The sequence below is a fragment of the Heliangelus exortis genome, chromosome 2 (genome assembly GCF_036169615.1).
Source record: "Heliangelus exortis chromosome 2, bHelExo1.hap1, whole genome shotgun sequence".
NCBI lineage: Eukaryota > Metazoa > Chordata > Aves > Apodiformes > Trochilidae > Heliangelus > Heliangelus exortis.
Window position 1 is genome coordinate 146,725,886 of NC_092423.1, and position 12,665 is coordinate 146,738,550.

Here is a 12,665-nt window from a genome sequence, read left to right on the forward strand (position 1 = left end):
CAGGCAAGAGGCAACAGGCTGCGAACAGGCAGCAGGCAGGCGGAAAAAGGCAGTAGGAAGGCAGCAAGCAGCAAGCAGCAAGCAGCAAACAGGCAGGAAGCTCAACGCCCCCCGGAGGCCGTACGAGGCAGGGCGGAATGGGCCGGGCCTGGGTCGCCAATGGCCGCTGCGGTTCCGGTTCGCCCCGCCGAGCGCTCCCGTCATCCCCCGTCATCCCCCGTCATCCCGGGATTGGGTGAGCGCTGCGCTAGGGCATTGGCCGGGGCCGCCCTGCCCGGCTCTGGTTGGGCATTGGCGCTGCCGGTTCGGTTCTGCCATTGGCTGCGGCCGCCATTATAAATCTCCCCCGGCAGAACCCCCGCCTTTTCCTCCCCGGCGGCCCAAGGTGCTGCGTCCTTCAGCTGAAGCTAAGGCCGTTCCCCGGCGACTGGCACCGCGCCCCCACCATGGCCTCCGTCTCCGAGCTCGCCTGCATCTACTCAGCCCTCATCCTGCACGACGATGAAGTCACCGTCACGGTGAGTGCGGGCCCGGGCCCCGCTGGCACAAGATGGCGGCGGACCGCGGCATGGCCGGCGGCGGCGTGGGGCGGGAGGCGGCGGGGCCGGGCCGGACCGGACCGGACCGGGCGGGCTGCTGAGAGCCGCTGTCGTTACAGGAGGACAAGATCAACGCGCTCATCAAGGCGGCCGGAGTGAACGTGGAGCCGTTCTGGCCGGGCCTCTTCGCCAAGGTGGGTGAGAGGAGGGAGGCTGGGGAGCCGTGGGCGTCCGGGGGGGCCGAGGGGAGGAGGCTGCGGGATGGGGGCTGCGGGGACCCGGCGCCGGCTGCAGAGCACAACCACACAGCGGCTGCCTCGCCGTGAGGACTCGGGCTCCGGACCCCCCCGGGTTGAGCTTCGAAATAGCGACTGAAGGAGTGTGGAAAACCCCGAGTTTTCCACAGGTGGAAACGAAGCAGGCGGCTGTTTAAGCACCAAGCCCGTGGTGTGACTCGGCAGCTGCCCAGAGCTAAAGTGAAACTCATGACGGTTCTTTGGTGCTTGCTCTCCCCAGGCTCTCGCTAATATCGACATCGGGAGCCTGATCTGTAACGTCGGAGCTGGAGGTGGTGGTGGGGCTCCAGCTGCAGCTGCTCCTGCTGGAGGGGCTGCACCTGCTGGTGGGGCTGCCCCAGGTAAGTGGCTTCTGCCTCCGAGGCTGGAAGAAATACCTGGTTAAAAAGCTGGTTCCCCTCACAGTTAAATGTGATTTGATGCGGGTGTTCTAGAACAAAAGAGCCTGTGGAAAGGCTGGAATGGCATTTTGAGTCAGCGTTACCTCAGTGATGTCATCAGCATCTCCCTGTGATAGCTGGAGGGAGAGCACCTCTAGGCTTTCTAGCTTTTTGAATTTGTTAGGAATTAATTTTTAAGGCACAAAACTGTTTTCTTAGTAGTGGGAAGTGGTCTCCTGGGGTTGGGAGCCTAGCTTGTTAGGTTGCTTAGATCTTGCTTTTTGATGTTAGTCATTGTGTATGGAGTATTGTGTGGTGTGTGACTCCTAAGAGCTGATAAAATGGAAAAATCCTGATTCCTTTCTCCTTTTCTAGCCGAGGAGAAGAAAGAAGAAGAAAAGAAAGAAGAATCGGAGGAATCTGATGATGACATGGGCTTTGGTCTTTTTGACTAACAGTTTTGTACTTGTCTGTAATAAAGAACATGTACCCTTTGTCTCTTCTGTGGAGGTCTGTGTCAAGTGAGGGGTGTGTGGGTCACCTGCAGGTACTGAAACTGCTGGTGCTGTGTTTATCTTTAGAGCTTCCTTGTCAGGACTTAACACAGGCAAAGCTCCCAAAGTTGCATTTTTTTGTATGGTTGCCCCAGGGAGCAGCCTGAGGGCCTCTGGAGCTGCAGTGTTAATGCTGCAGCCCTTACCTGGGGGCAGCTGGCAGCACCAGGGCATGAACCTGTGTGGGGGCAGCTGAAGGCTGTGGCACAGCCAGGGTGAGTGGGGAAAAGTGCTGCAGTTGTCACTGAAAGGCTCTTTTGGGGGTAAATAAAGCTGGGACTCGGGTTTCTCAGCAGCAGGTATGAAGCAGAGCAAAGTGTGCAGTGCCAGGCACCAAGCCTCAGGTGTATGGGGTGTTGGGTTTTCTGGTTTTCCAGGAAAAAAGTGAGTGAGCATCTCTGAAAACTGCTTTGAAGGGTGAGTGCAGAACTCTGTAAGTTCATACATTGAAAGGAGTAACTTTAAGATGTATTTATAAAATGACTTTCAGAGCTACTGGTGCAAGGCAGGGGCTGCCTTTCTAATGTGTCTTCTAAAATATTAAATGAAAACCATGCATTAGCAACAAGTTCTGTAAGGACTGGAGTTGCGCAGGAGGGTTGTTCCATATCTAGACAAACCATGGATGATGCAGTTGGTGCTGTCCCATCTTCCACAACACTGAAGCTCATTTTTTTATATTTTTTCCTGAAGATGCAGGCACCTGTGGCACAGTTCAGTCCATGCAACCCCTTGCTCCTGAGCACTCAGTACTCAGCTTCTAACACAGTTCTGCAAACCACTGAATTGCACTCTTCCACCCCTTTTTTTAAAGAAACTTTCCCTAGGAAAACATTTTGAAAAGTCTGAAGGAATGTAAGGAGTGACACCAATTAATTAGAAGCTACACAGATGGTAACAACTTGTTACTCTGCTCTGTAGCTGGAGCAGTAACAGCTTTCTGGAAGACTAACTCTGCCTCCTTGGCTCCTTAAGTCCTGCATAAGTGAATCCTCAAAAACTTGTGGATTAGCTGTGGGGAAAAATTCCAAGCAGAGAAAACTCACAGTGGTTTTTTCAGTGCACACACAGACACACAGAGAAAATCATACAGCCAGAGGGTCACTGGTAACACCTTTTTAATAGGTCAAAGTAACTGTACAGTTCATTATATTCTTCCTGAGAATAATTTATATCCCTCAACAGCAAAAAGGGAGTGTGGTTTTTATTTTAACAGAACAGATGGCATAACTGGAAAACCAAGGAAAAATCTAATTACACTGCTCTACTGTAACTCCTCCCAGGCAAGATAGGACAAAAGGATGGGTTAGTTAACTACAGTGGATTTAAAATATTCAACATGGCTTTAATCTGTCTTTATAAATTATATAAAAATTGGGGGACGTGTGAATGGTTACAGAACTCCTCTAAATGCAGCTCTGAATTGCTCTGGTACAAAGCAGCATTTTTGCTTCCAAGGAAAACAACGTTGCTACAAAAGAACTGGCACGTTATTCTGGTGAAAAAGACAAGAGTTTTCAGTTGTGTCCTACAGCTATTTCCAAACAAATGCTCCACACATTCACATAAAAGTAAAAGGCAGGAAGATGAAGAGGGCTTTAGTTTTGTCTTGAAATGACCGAAGTCTTGAAAATATAGCTTTTTATTCTTTCTCTGTAAATTGTGATTAGCATATTGCGACGTAAGTGTTCTAATAAAAAAAAATTCCAGTCTGGGTAGTTCATATACTGTGGGCAAGAATTCTCAGCCCTGAGGTTTCCCCGAATTCTTCACAATATCTTTCTCCAATCTGCTGCTCCGACAGTTTCGGCTCCGAGACCGTAACCCCGTGGCAGCCCCGGGCTCAGGGGGGTTTGAAACCCACGTGTGCTCCATAGCTGTGATTTCACAAGGACTCCTGTACAAACTTCATCTTCTCATCAAGCTTCCCGAGTCCCAGCCCAGCTTGGCTTTGTGATAAAAACTTGGTCAAACGTTTGTCATGAGAGAGAACCAAGAGCTCTCAGCTCTGCTGAAGCAAGAGGTGCCGGAAAGCCAGGATCACACCGGGTTCATCCTCACTGCTGGTGGAAGGTGAAATCACATCACAAGCAGAATTCTTAAAAAACAGCCTGATGAAACTTCCCTCGGAGCTTAGTGTGGTCTGGGATGACTGATCATTTTCAGTCTGGCTTGATCAATAACATCCAGCAAGTTTTTAGCATCCACAGCCAGGGCGTGAGCAGCCGTCAGCATTTGCTTTTTGTACTCCTGCTGCAGGCTGGTCATGACGTACTGCTGGGCCAGCTTCATCTTGTTAATGAGCTCAGCCAGGTCTGAGTTCAGCAGCTTCTGGGCCATCTCAATCTGGAAGCAGAGGAGTCAATCAGCTGCATGCACAGCACTGACACCCCAGAGCAACAGCACTACCTACACCCCCACCCACAACAACCTCCACCCGAGATCTCCGCTTGTAGCTGGGGCTGTTCCTGTGGGTACCACGTGGATCAGGTGGAATTCCAGCACCTGCTGCTCCACACTCACTGCACAGCAAGTGCAGCTGTGTCTGCACTGTTAAATGGCACCAAGACCCAAATCTAGCAGTGGATTTTAACCCAGGTCTCAAGAGTTAACACCTTGTTACAGGTTTCCAGGTCCCCGTGGTCATCACTGTTTTCATTACCATTCTTAAAGTAGCTCTAAAAAATAAAAGGGGTCCAGAAGGCAGACACAGGTTACCTGAACAGGCAGTGAAGTCAGGGTGATTGTCCAAGGGGGCACTTTAGAGACCATTCTCTGGCTTTCTCACTAGCACACTTATTCAAGCTTTATGGTTTTACTGGTTTTTTTACTGGTTTTACTCATGAACTTCACTGAAAGGTCTCAGTGGCTTCTCATCCACACCTAGGTTATTTTGGGATATCTACACCTCCCAGCTGCACCAACCTGTGCTTGATTCTCTGTCTAATTCTCTGTTTATACTGTAGTTTACTGAAAGATTAAACTTGCACTAAGAAATTCTGTGTGTGTGCATGTTGTACACCCTTCAGTTACATCCAGTTTTGTCTTCACTCCAATCTACATCCACAGAGCAACTGGATTCTAATTAATTAATTTCATGTGAGTCAAAACATGGGTGAGCAGGGAGGGGAACACAGAATAAAGAAGAGAAGCCCTGGCTGAGGCCACCTTGAAATGTCATGGCTGAGCTCTACCTACGTACCTCTCTGTGGGTGCTTGCAGGAAGAACTGGGAGGCTCTCATCTACTGTTGCCAGTAAGGTTCTTAATGCCAAACCAACCTCCTAAGGGAAAAAAAAATCAATTAAGAAAATAAAGTTTAAAAACTTGGAATGAATGGATGAGAGACTTGTAGCCAGAGTGCTACAAGAAACTGATGCACTTCATTTCTCATCTGGAGAAGAAGGGAGTTGGAACAAAGCTGAGGGACTTTGAAAACCCCACTTGCAATTCCACGTTTCACCATAAAAACAAAATGCTAAAGGGTTAATTTTTTTTTAAAAAAAGCTCTTTAGAAGTGAAATGTGAAGATGACTGATGGTGCACAACAGTCCCTGAGGGAATAAAAGCCCCATTTCCCACAATATTGTTAATGGAATTCAAAGCTCCAGCCCCTCTTGACCACAAGTTACCCACCCTGCAAACACAAAAAGCTTTTTTACTTCCAGCTTCCCAGAAAGTTTCTCCTGTGTCACTTGAGGACTTGACACAGGAGAGAACTTCAGGAAAGAAGTAGGCCACTGATTCTAGCTAGGAATTGTCTCCATACCTTCACCATGGGCACGTACTCCTCCGGGGGAGCTGGCTGGATTTTACTGGACATTTCTATGACCGCTTTCACCAGCCCAGTTACATTCTCGTAGACTTTGTCATTGGAGCGGTCCAGGTTGGCCGTGGGGGGCGGGCTGATTTCCTGCGGCTGAATCTGGAAGCAGAAAGGACTTGTTCAACCTCCTACCCCCAGCAGATGGAGCTCAGCAACTTCCCAACCTCCGCAGACCGCCGGGAAAATCTCAAAAAAATCGCAACTTTCCCCCGCCCCGGTCCCGCTGGGTCCCCGTGTCCTGGCTGAGCTCGCTGGCTCCTGGATCTGAAGGAATTTTCCTCAGTTCTTCTGACTGAGCCTGAGCTGTGATGTGACACTGGGAGAGTTTTACCAGGACATCCCTGAAGAGCTTTGTGTGTAACTACCACAACAGAGAGGAAAATAATTTGAGGAATTTGCAGAGTACTTGACACATCTACGTGGGTCACTACTGATGGGCACTGCTAAGGCAATGAGGGACAGACATCCCTCATTCCATAAATTTGTTTTGCTCCCCAAAACAATGTCAGAGTACACTTAACAGACTGATATAGTAAAGAGAGGATATTGCTGTACATATGATTGTTTTGTTAGTGAAAATTCACAGCAGATTTAACTAAAATGGTGTCACCTGTACAGGTGGGGAACCTCGAATGTTTTCATACAGTTTGTTTCCAGTAGATCAGAACAGCAACATGATAGATTAAAAAATTCTGTAATTCTTATGCATGCAGAACTCCCATTGAGTCAGATCTGTCTGGAGATAAATCCAAGACAGACTGAAATAATCCTGGGACAGAAAAGAAACAAACTTTGAAAACTTCCTCAGGATCTCTGCTCCTGAACTACAAGCATCCCAGTTCCCTGCACCTCTTCACTGCCACAGGATGCCCAAGCAACCACTCAGAGGAAGCAGAAGGTTAAAAATTTGCTTTTTTCCTACTGGTCACACAGCAATCATCCACCCCTGTTGCTCTGAGATGGCTCAAGGTATTTCAGCCCATCACACTGGGTTACTACTGGTTCTTACAACTGGTCCTAGTTACAGAAATGTTCCACTGCAAGCACCTGAGATACTACCCTGATGAAACTATGAAACACCTGGATGAAACCTGAAGGAAGGATTTAGTGCAGAGTGATTCCATTTTGTTGCGTTTCACCCAGTGTGTACTGACTGCTGCTACAGAGATTCAGTCTAATATATTGATTAGAAAATACCTTAGGAAAAAGAACATTGTAATTGTCTCAATCACCAGTGAAAGGCTGTGATTCTAATTGGAATCAGCAATCAAGAGGTTAAAAGAATCATCTTGGCAAAGTCACATGCAAAGACATTTTGGAACAGGGCACGGACACACACGCTCACGCACTGCTTACCCTCCATGGCTATGGTTGAGCAGAATGTGGGGGAAGGTTAAAGAAATTTACCAAAAGAAGGGAGAAAAAAAAAAAAAAAAAAAGAAAAACAAGATTAATAAAACTCAGCAGGGGAGGAAAAAAATAAACAAAACACAAACCAAACCCAAACTGTGTAGCAATCAGAGACCGGTTAAAAAGCCTGCAATGCATCCTCAGCAGTGGGGCAGTGACTGGTGTTAGCTCTGGTCCCTCTGTTAGGGAAGCACCGTGTGCTGGGGCCCTGCTGTGCACCCTGTGGGAGTGGAAGGATTTGCCATGCACCCATGCTCCCTGTTTCCTTAACACGTGGGGAAGAGATCATGCAAAGCTGGTCAGGAGTCAGCAGGGCTGGTGAGCAGCAGAGTGGTGACTGGAGCAGAGGAGCTCTGCAAAGGGTCCTGTGCAGCCCTGGTGCCTTCACACAAACAGTTCAGTGCTCAGTTAAAGAAAATGTTGCATTTGTCTTTCTGAATGTTTCGTTTGGGTTGTTTTTAGAAGAAAGAGGTGGTCATCTTACTGCACAGCTCTTCTTTGCTGTGGTTCAGAACTGCCAAACACCCACACTAGATGGATTATACCCAACTCAGTTTCTACAGCCAGGCCCTAACATTTCAGGAGTATGGACATCTGCATTTCTTCACACTTTTTTTTTTTGCTGTGTTTCCTGTTTGTTTGGTTTTTTTTTTTTATACCCAACATGAACAGTATTGCTCTGCAGACAATGAAGTCAGGAGTTTCTTTGCATGGAGCATCCGACTGTGCCCCAGCAAGCAACACAAAACCACACATTTCCCAGTGTGTGCCCTAAAAGCTCCTGAGGGCAAGCAGTTCAAACCCTCTTAATTTGTATTCTGAAGGCAATTTGTATTCCTGCAATGGGAGTGTGAAATGGATGTGCAGAAAAGGGAGTTTGAAATGAACCCCTGAGGCATCATCCATTGATACCAACAGCAGACACCAGCAAAGCTACAAGCTACTGGAAAATAAGGGGCTGTTTTCTTGGTGGGGCACAAAACAATTCAATTTGAAGAAACTCTTGAAGAGAAAACAGTATCAGCCCTTCTTTTCTGCTGAAGGAGGTATGTAGTACATGACTCTTGTCCCCCCATTATTACTGATGATTTTGGTTTGCTGTTAAAAGGAGGTATTTCAGAAAACATTTTTCATGTCCCAGTGTCAGCCTTCAGAAAGGAAATTTTAGAGAAGTCAAGGAGAGCAACACAGCTGTTACTATTGCTTTTTGATATTTTCTGAGGCCTGGCAGGTCAAAAAGTACAAGCATCAGTTTATAATATGTAGAATTCTGCTCAGATTTGCCACTGCCTGTCTTTTTATGCTGATTCTTAAACATTTTGATAATCTCATAAGAAGAGAGCAAGAGTGAGACAGGCAGTGGCTGAGATCCATTTGTGCTGAACATATTGCTCTCATGTCAAGTTTGGAATTTCATGCTCAGATGAACTGGATTTTTTCTGTGCTTTTTTAAACCACCCCAAATAAATGTTGCTGATCACAGTAGCTGTGTTTACCACAACATGGATTCCTGTTCTTTACCACAGGCTTGGCAGGGCTGAGATGAGCAGGAGATTCTCCTTCTGTGAGGACCACAAGCAGTAGCTGCTGTCTGACAGCAGGGCTTGCCCTGGGGTGTCTGGAGCTGCTGCAGACCCTGTCCCTGTCCCTCTCCTCTCAGGAAATAGCTGGGGGACAAATACATCACATCCCTGGGTGCTACTGATGCCATCAAGTGACAAAATGGGAGCAGCAGGAGGAGTGAGACAGCTTGAATGCTCTGGTCAGTAATGCTGCTGTCAGTTCCACAGTGCCTGTGGGAGGTTCAGCTCCAAAGGTTGTGAAAGAATGAAAGGGTGATGTGTACACATCAGCTGTGCTCTGTCTCCTGACAGAGAATTCCCAGCCACTGTTAAATCTGGTGGATGGAAACCACTAAGCAGCAGAAACAGCTCCAATTGTTCCCCTCAGGAGGCCCTGAGGTCACTCAGGTTTTTGTTTCCTGAAGATTTGGGAAGCGGGAGTCCCAAAGGCAGGGAACAACCCCCAGAGGCAAGGTTTTAAAAGTGACTGATGTACTAAGGTGAAGTTCCATTGACACCAACAGGGCACAAGATGCCATGTGTTAGGGTGCCCTGAAGCATCTTTCTGCTAGAAAGCTGTGGAGTTTAATTTTTGGCTTTATTGCCTATTTACCAGAGATGAAACAACACATTAGAAAGTCTCTCAGTCACAGGTGAGACAGCCCTGACCACACCATCTCCTCTCTGCCCCTGCTCCCCACATCTAGAAGAGTTTTAGGAGCCTCAGTGCTGCAGGAGCTTTTTGGAGCACCAGAGTTCAGACATCTCCCACTTCTCTGTGACCAAGGACAGGAGACTTTATTCCCAGTTACCTGAGTAACTGGGAACTCTGGGCATGCTCCTTCCTGCCCAACAGAGCTGCTGAGTAGGGAGGCTGGATCCATGCAGGAGACCTCATATGCTCTTCAAACCAGAACTAAGCTAATCTGGGAAAAGTTCCAGGTGAGGAACAAGCTGAATCACTGTAATGGAGGATATGATCCCACCAGTTACCTCCCAACTTCCCTGGAGAGCTGCCAGAGCATGCCTGCCCCATGACAACATTTACTCGGGAAGCCGAGTTGCTTTTGCCTTCCACGGTCTCTACTTCAGGAACAGCAAACTACCTCAAAGTGGTGATTTTTTATTTTCTGAGGAGCATTTCATGTGACACTCAGCACATTTACCTTCACCCCTTCGTTGTAGCTGTCCACAGGGCTGTTCAGGCTTGCCAGGCTGCCCAAGTGCCCGGGGGCTCCAGGGCGGGGAGGTTTCTTTGGCGGAGCTGAGTGATCTGCTGAACGAAACAAATTTGCATTTTAGAGGACCAACAGACCAGATGTACCTGCACAATCCTGCTCTGCCAGCACCACAGAACCTACACATGCTTTACAGTACCAGCAGAGATGTAAAGCTTAATGTGTCTCAGAGTAAACCCACTGTAGGAGCTACACTTGCATCTGTATTTCTACTGAAGAAACGCAGATGGAAAACGTTGTGGAACTGATCAAGGTTTCCTGTGATTATGAGAACATGGCTGTTTTACACCAAGATATTTCAAAAATGCCTTTGTGGGGCAACTGCTACTCATCTTGCTACTTGTAACCCCAGACCTGAGAGCTACTCACCCCTTTGTACCACACACAGCTGGGTGCTGTGTATGTATCATGTGCACCTACAGAAAAATCAGACTCCTCACGGCAGGAATCCTGGGTGTGATTCACTCTGAGACTGAGAAACTTAAATTTAGGTGTCTACTTCTGTTTTACATGTCTGAACTCCACACACAGTAAAATTCTACAGTGATTCAGCTTCCTCCAGACATTTCCTGCCCGTGGATGAAACATTTCCTTGCCTTTGCTGACTGCAATTCTGGAGACTGCACAGGGAACTTACACGCAGTGCACTGAAACACCTATGAGTAGTTATGTGGAACTGAATCCACCCTTTGTATGGAAATGCAGGTATAAATCTTTGTTCACTACTGCTGCTAAGAAGCCAAGATGACATTATATGTATTTACTGCTTACCTGGTTTACCCACAGGCTGATATATGTGCTGGTTTCCCGCCTATAAAATAAAATAAATAAAATGTATGTTTAGAATAGTTATTAACAGTGCTCACAACTTTCATCAGCACCATCTCAAACAGTGAGAGTGGTTAAACATTTCCCAACAGTTAAAAATACATCCCTATTCACCATCACTACCCAAGCTCCTACCTACAAGTATGTTATTTATACTGTAAGGAAGATTTCTCACTTATTTTGTAGAGCTCATAACTCCTGGCCTCTGCATTACAGTTTATCCTTCATTTATTAATCAAATGTGGTGGCATATTCACATTAATTTTTAGCCTGTATTTAGAGATTAAACTTAGAAAGTGATGGTGATGAGGAAGAAAAGGCAGTGCAACAACTAGGAGACCAAGGTATTTCTGACCTGCTGAATCACTGCCATAATGGGAACAAATTTCTAAGCTGGCTTACTTCTTTTTATTGTAAAGCCCTTAATCAAGGACAATTTGCTTATTCATCTGTAAGTTTTTTTATTTAATAATAGATTGAAGTGACTTTCCTAGGAAATTATGTTTATACAACCTTCATGGCAACCTCAGTCCTTGAGGGCAGCAGCACAAAGTGCAGGGGAAAGGCTCCAGCACGATGCATGGGTGGGGGTTCCCAAACCAGGGGAACCCCTCGGGAGTGGAGAAACCCCACAGGAGGCTGAAGCTTCTGCCACAGCAGCTGAGGGACCTGGGACCACTTCCTCTGAGAAGTGTCAGAGCTCCAGGAGGAGGTGAGGAGGCTGAGGAGTATCAAGGAGTCCAAGTGTGAGGGTTAAAGATGTGATGAGAAAATATCCTACCCTGGTACAGCCCTTGGATTATTATTGTCCATTACTGCTTTCTCATGTAGTCAGTGATGAACAAGGGGTCCAGAGAGACTTCAGGGCCTTGGGATGATTGGTTAAGGCATGAGGAGCACAAGCAGTGTTCTCTATCCCCCCTCTAAACCCTCCAGTTGCAGGGATCGATGAAGGGAGAAATAGAAAGGCCCAACACATCAATAGCTGTCTCCAGCCCAACAGAATTTTGGGGTTTTTGATCATGGGTTGATCCACAAGGGCTGCTGGTGACAGACAGGGTGTAACTGTCTAGAAAGGGGAAAAGCATCTTTGCACAGGAGTAAGCAGAGCTCATTGTAAGGGCTTTAAACTTAACTTGAAGGGAGAAAGGGATACAAGCAGACTCACTTAAAGTTACACCTGGGGGTTACACCTGGGGCTGGCATGACAGTATTTGAGGGACAGTGTGCTAAGCAAGGTCCCCAGCCTGCTCCATGGTGTGCTGAGGACACTGAAGCATATTTGAGATGTTATTATAATAAGGAGTGCAGCATGAGAAACAAGCAGGAGGAGCAAGAAGCTTTGGGCTGTAAGTCTCACCTCAGTGCCTGGTAAAATTATGGAGAAGGTTATTCTGGGAGTTACTGGAAAATACTGGAGACACAAAACAGTCATTGGCCACAGCCAGCAGGGGTTCAGGAGGGGAAAATTGTGTTTAACCAACTTACTTTCCTTTTATAATGAAGCTACCCATCTAGCTGACTAAGCTAATAGATACAGTTTTGGATCTTAGCAAAGCTTTTCATACTGAACTTCCCAGTATCCTTCTGGAGAAAGTATCCAGCACACAGCTAAACAGGTCCATGATGTGCTGGGAGAGAGCTGGCTGCTGGGCAGGGCTTGAGTAGTTTTGGTAAGAAGGGTACCATCAATCAGGTTGGTGGCAGACACCACTGGGGTTCCTCAGGGCTTGATTTTTGGGCCAGCTCTCTCAAATGTTATTATAAATGATCTGGACGCAGGAATTAAATGCACATTAAGTAAGTTTGCTGATGATATTCAACTAGGAGGAGCTGTGGACTCCTTTGAGGGTTGAGAGGCCTTACAGAGAGACCTGGATACACCAGAGAGCTGCTGTCACCATAAACCTCTGAAACCCACTGTCCAATGATCTCACACAGCTGCCCTCTTGTTAGAACCAACATCTGCTTTCTGCCAGCACCATCAGTCATGTCACCAGCTTTGATTTGTGTTGCTGACCCAACTAATTTGA

The 12,665-nt window shown here is 47.1% G+C and overlaps 2 protein-coding genes across 38 annotated transcripts in view; one reads left to right on the forward strand and one right to left on the reverse strand.

Annotated features, from left to right (window-relative positions):
• Positions 1-321: 321 nt before the first annotated feature.
• Positions 322-1,709, forward strand: RPLP1 (ribosomal protein lateral stalk subunit P1). Its single transcript, XM_071738453.1, has 4 exons — positions 322-518; positions 659-733; positions 1,056-1,176; positions 1,591-1,709. Exons 1-4 carry the CDS (start codon positions 447-449, stop codon positions 1,668-1,670), a joined length of 348 nt encoding a protein of 115 aa, XP_071594554.1. The 5' UTR covers positions 322-446; the 3' UTR covers positions 1,671-1,709.
• Positions 1,710-2,870: 1,161 nt separating this feature from the next.
• The window catches only part of PTK2 (protein tyrosine kinase 2), a 220,657-nt gene continuing 210,862 nt past the window's right edge, over positions 2,871-12,665 (reverse strand). For 19 of the 37 annotated variants that reach the window (XM_071738480.1, XM_071738481.1, XM_071738488.1 and 16 more), the window contains 5 exons: positions 10,576-10,615; positions 9,718-9,842; positions 5,538-5,687; positions 4,972-5,052; positions 2,871-4,115 (listed from right to left, as the gene is read on the reverse strand). In XM_071738480.1, coding sequence (XP_071594581.1) covers positions 3,903-4,115; positions 4,972-5,052; positions 5,538-5,687; positions 9,718-9,842; positions 10,576-10,615 — 609 coding nt within the window. In that variant the 3' untranslated portion in view covers positions 2,871-3,902. Of the gene's footprint in view, positions 4,116-4,971; positions 5,053-5,537; positions 5,694-9,717; positions 9,843-10,575; positions 10,616-12,665 lie in introns of all 37 variants that reach the window. The other 18 variants (XM_071738474.1, XM_071738460.1, XM_071738479.1 and 15 more) reach the window with 3 other exon arrangements.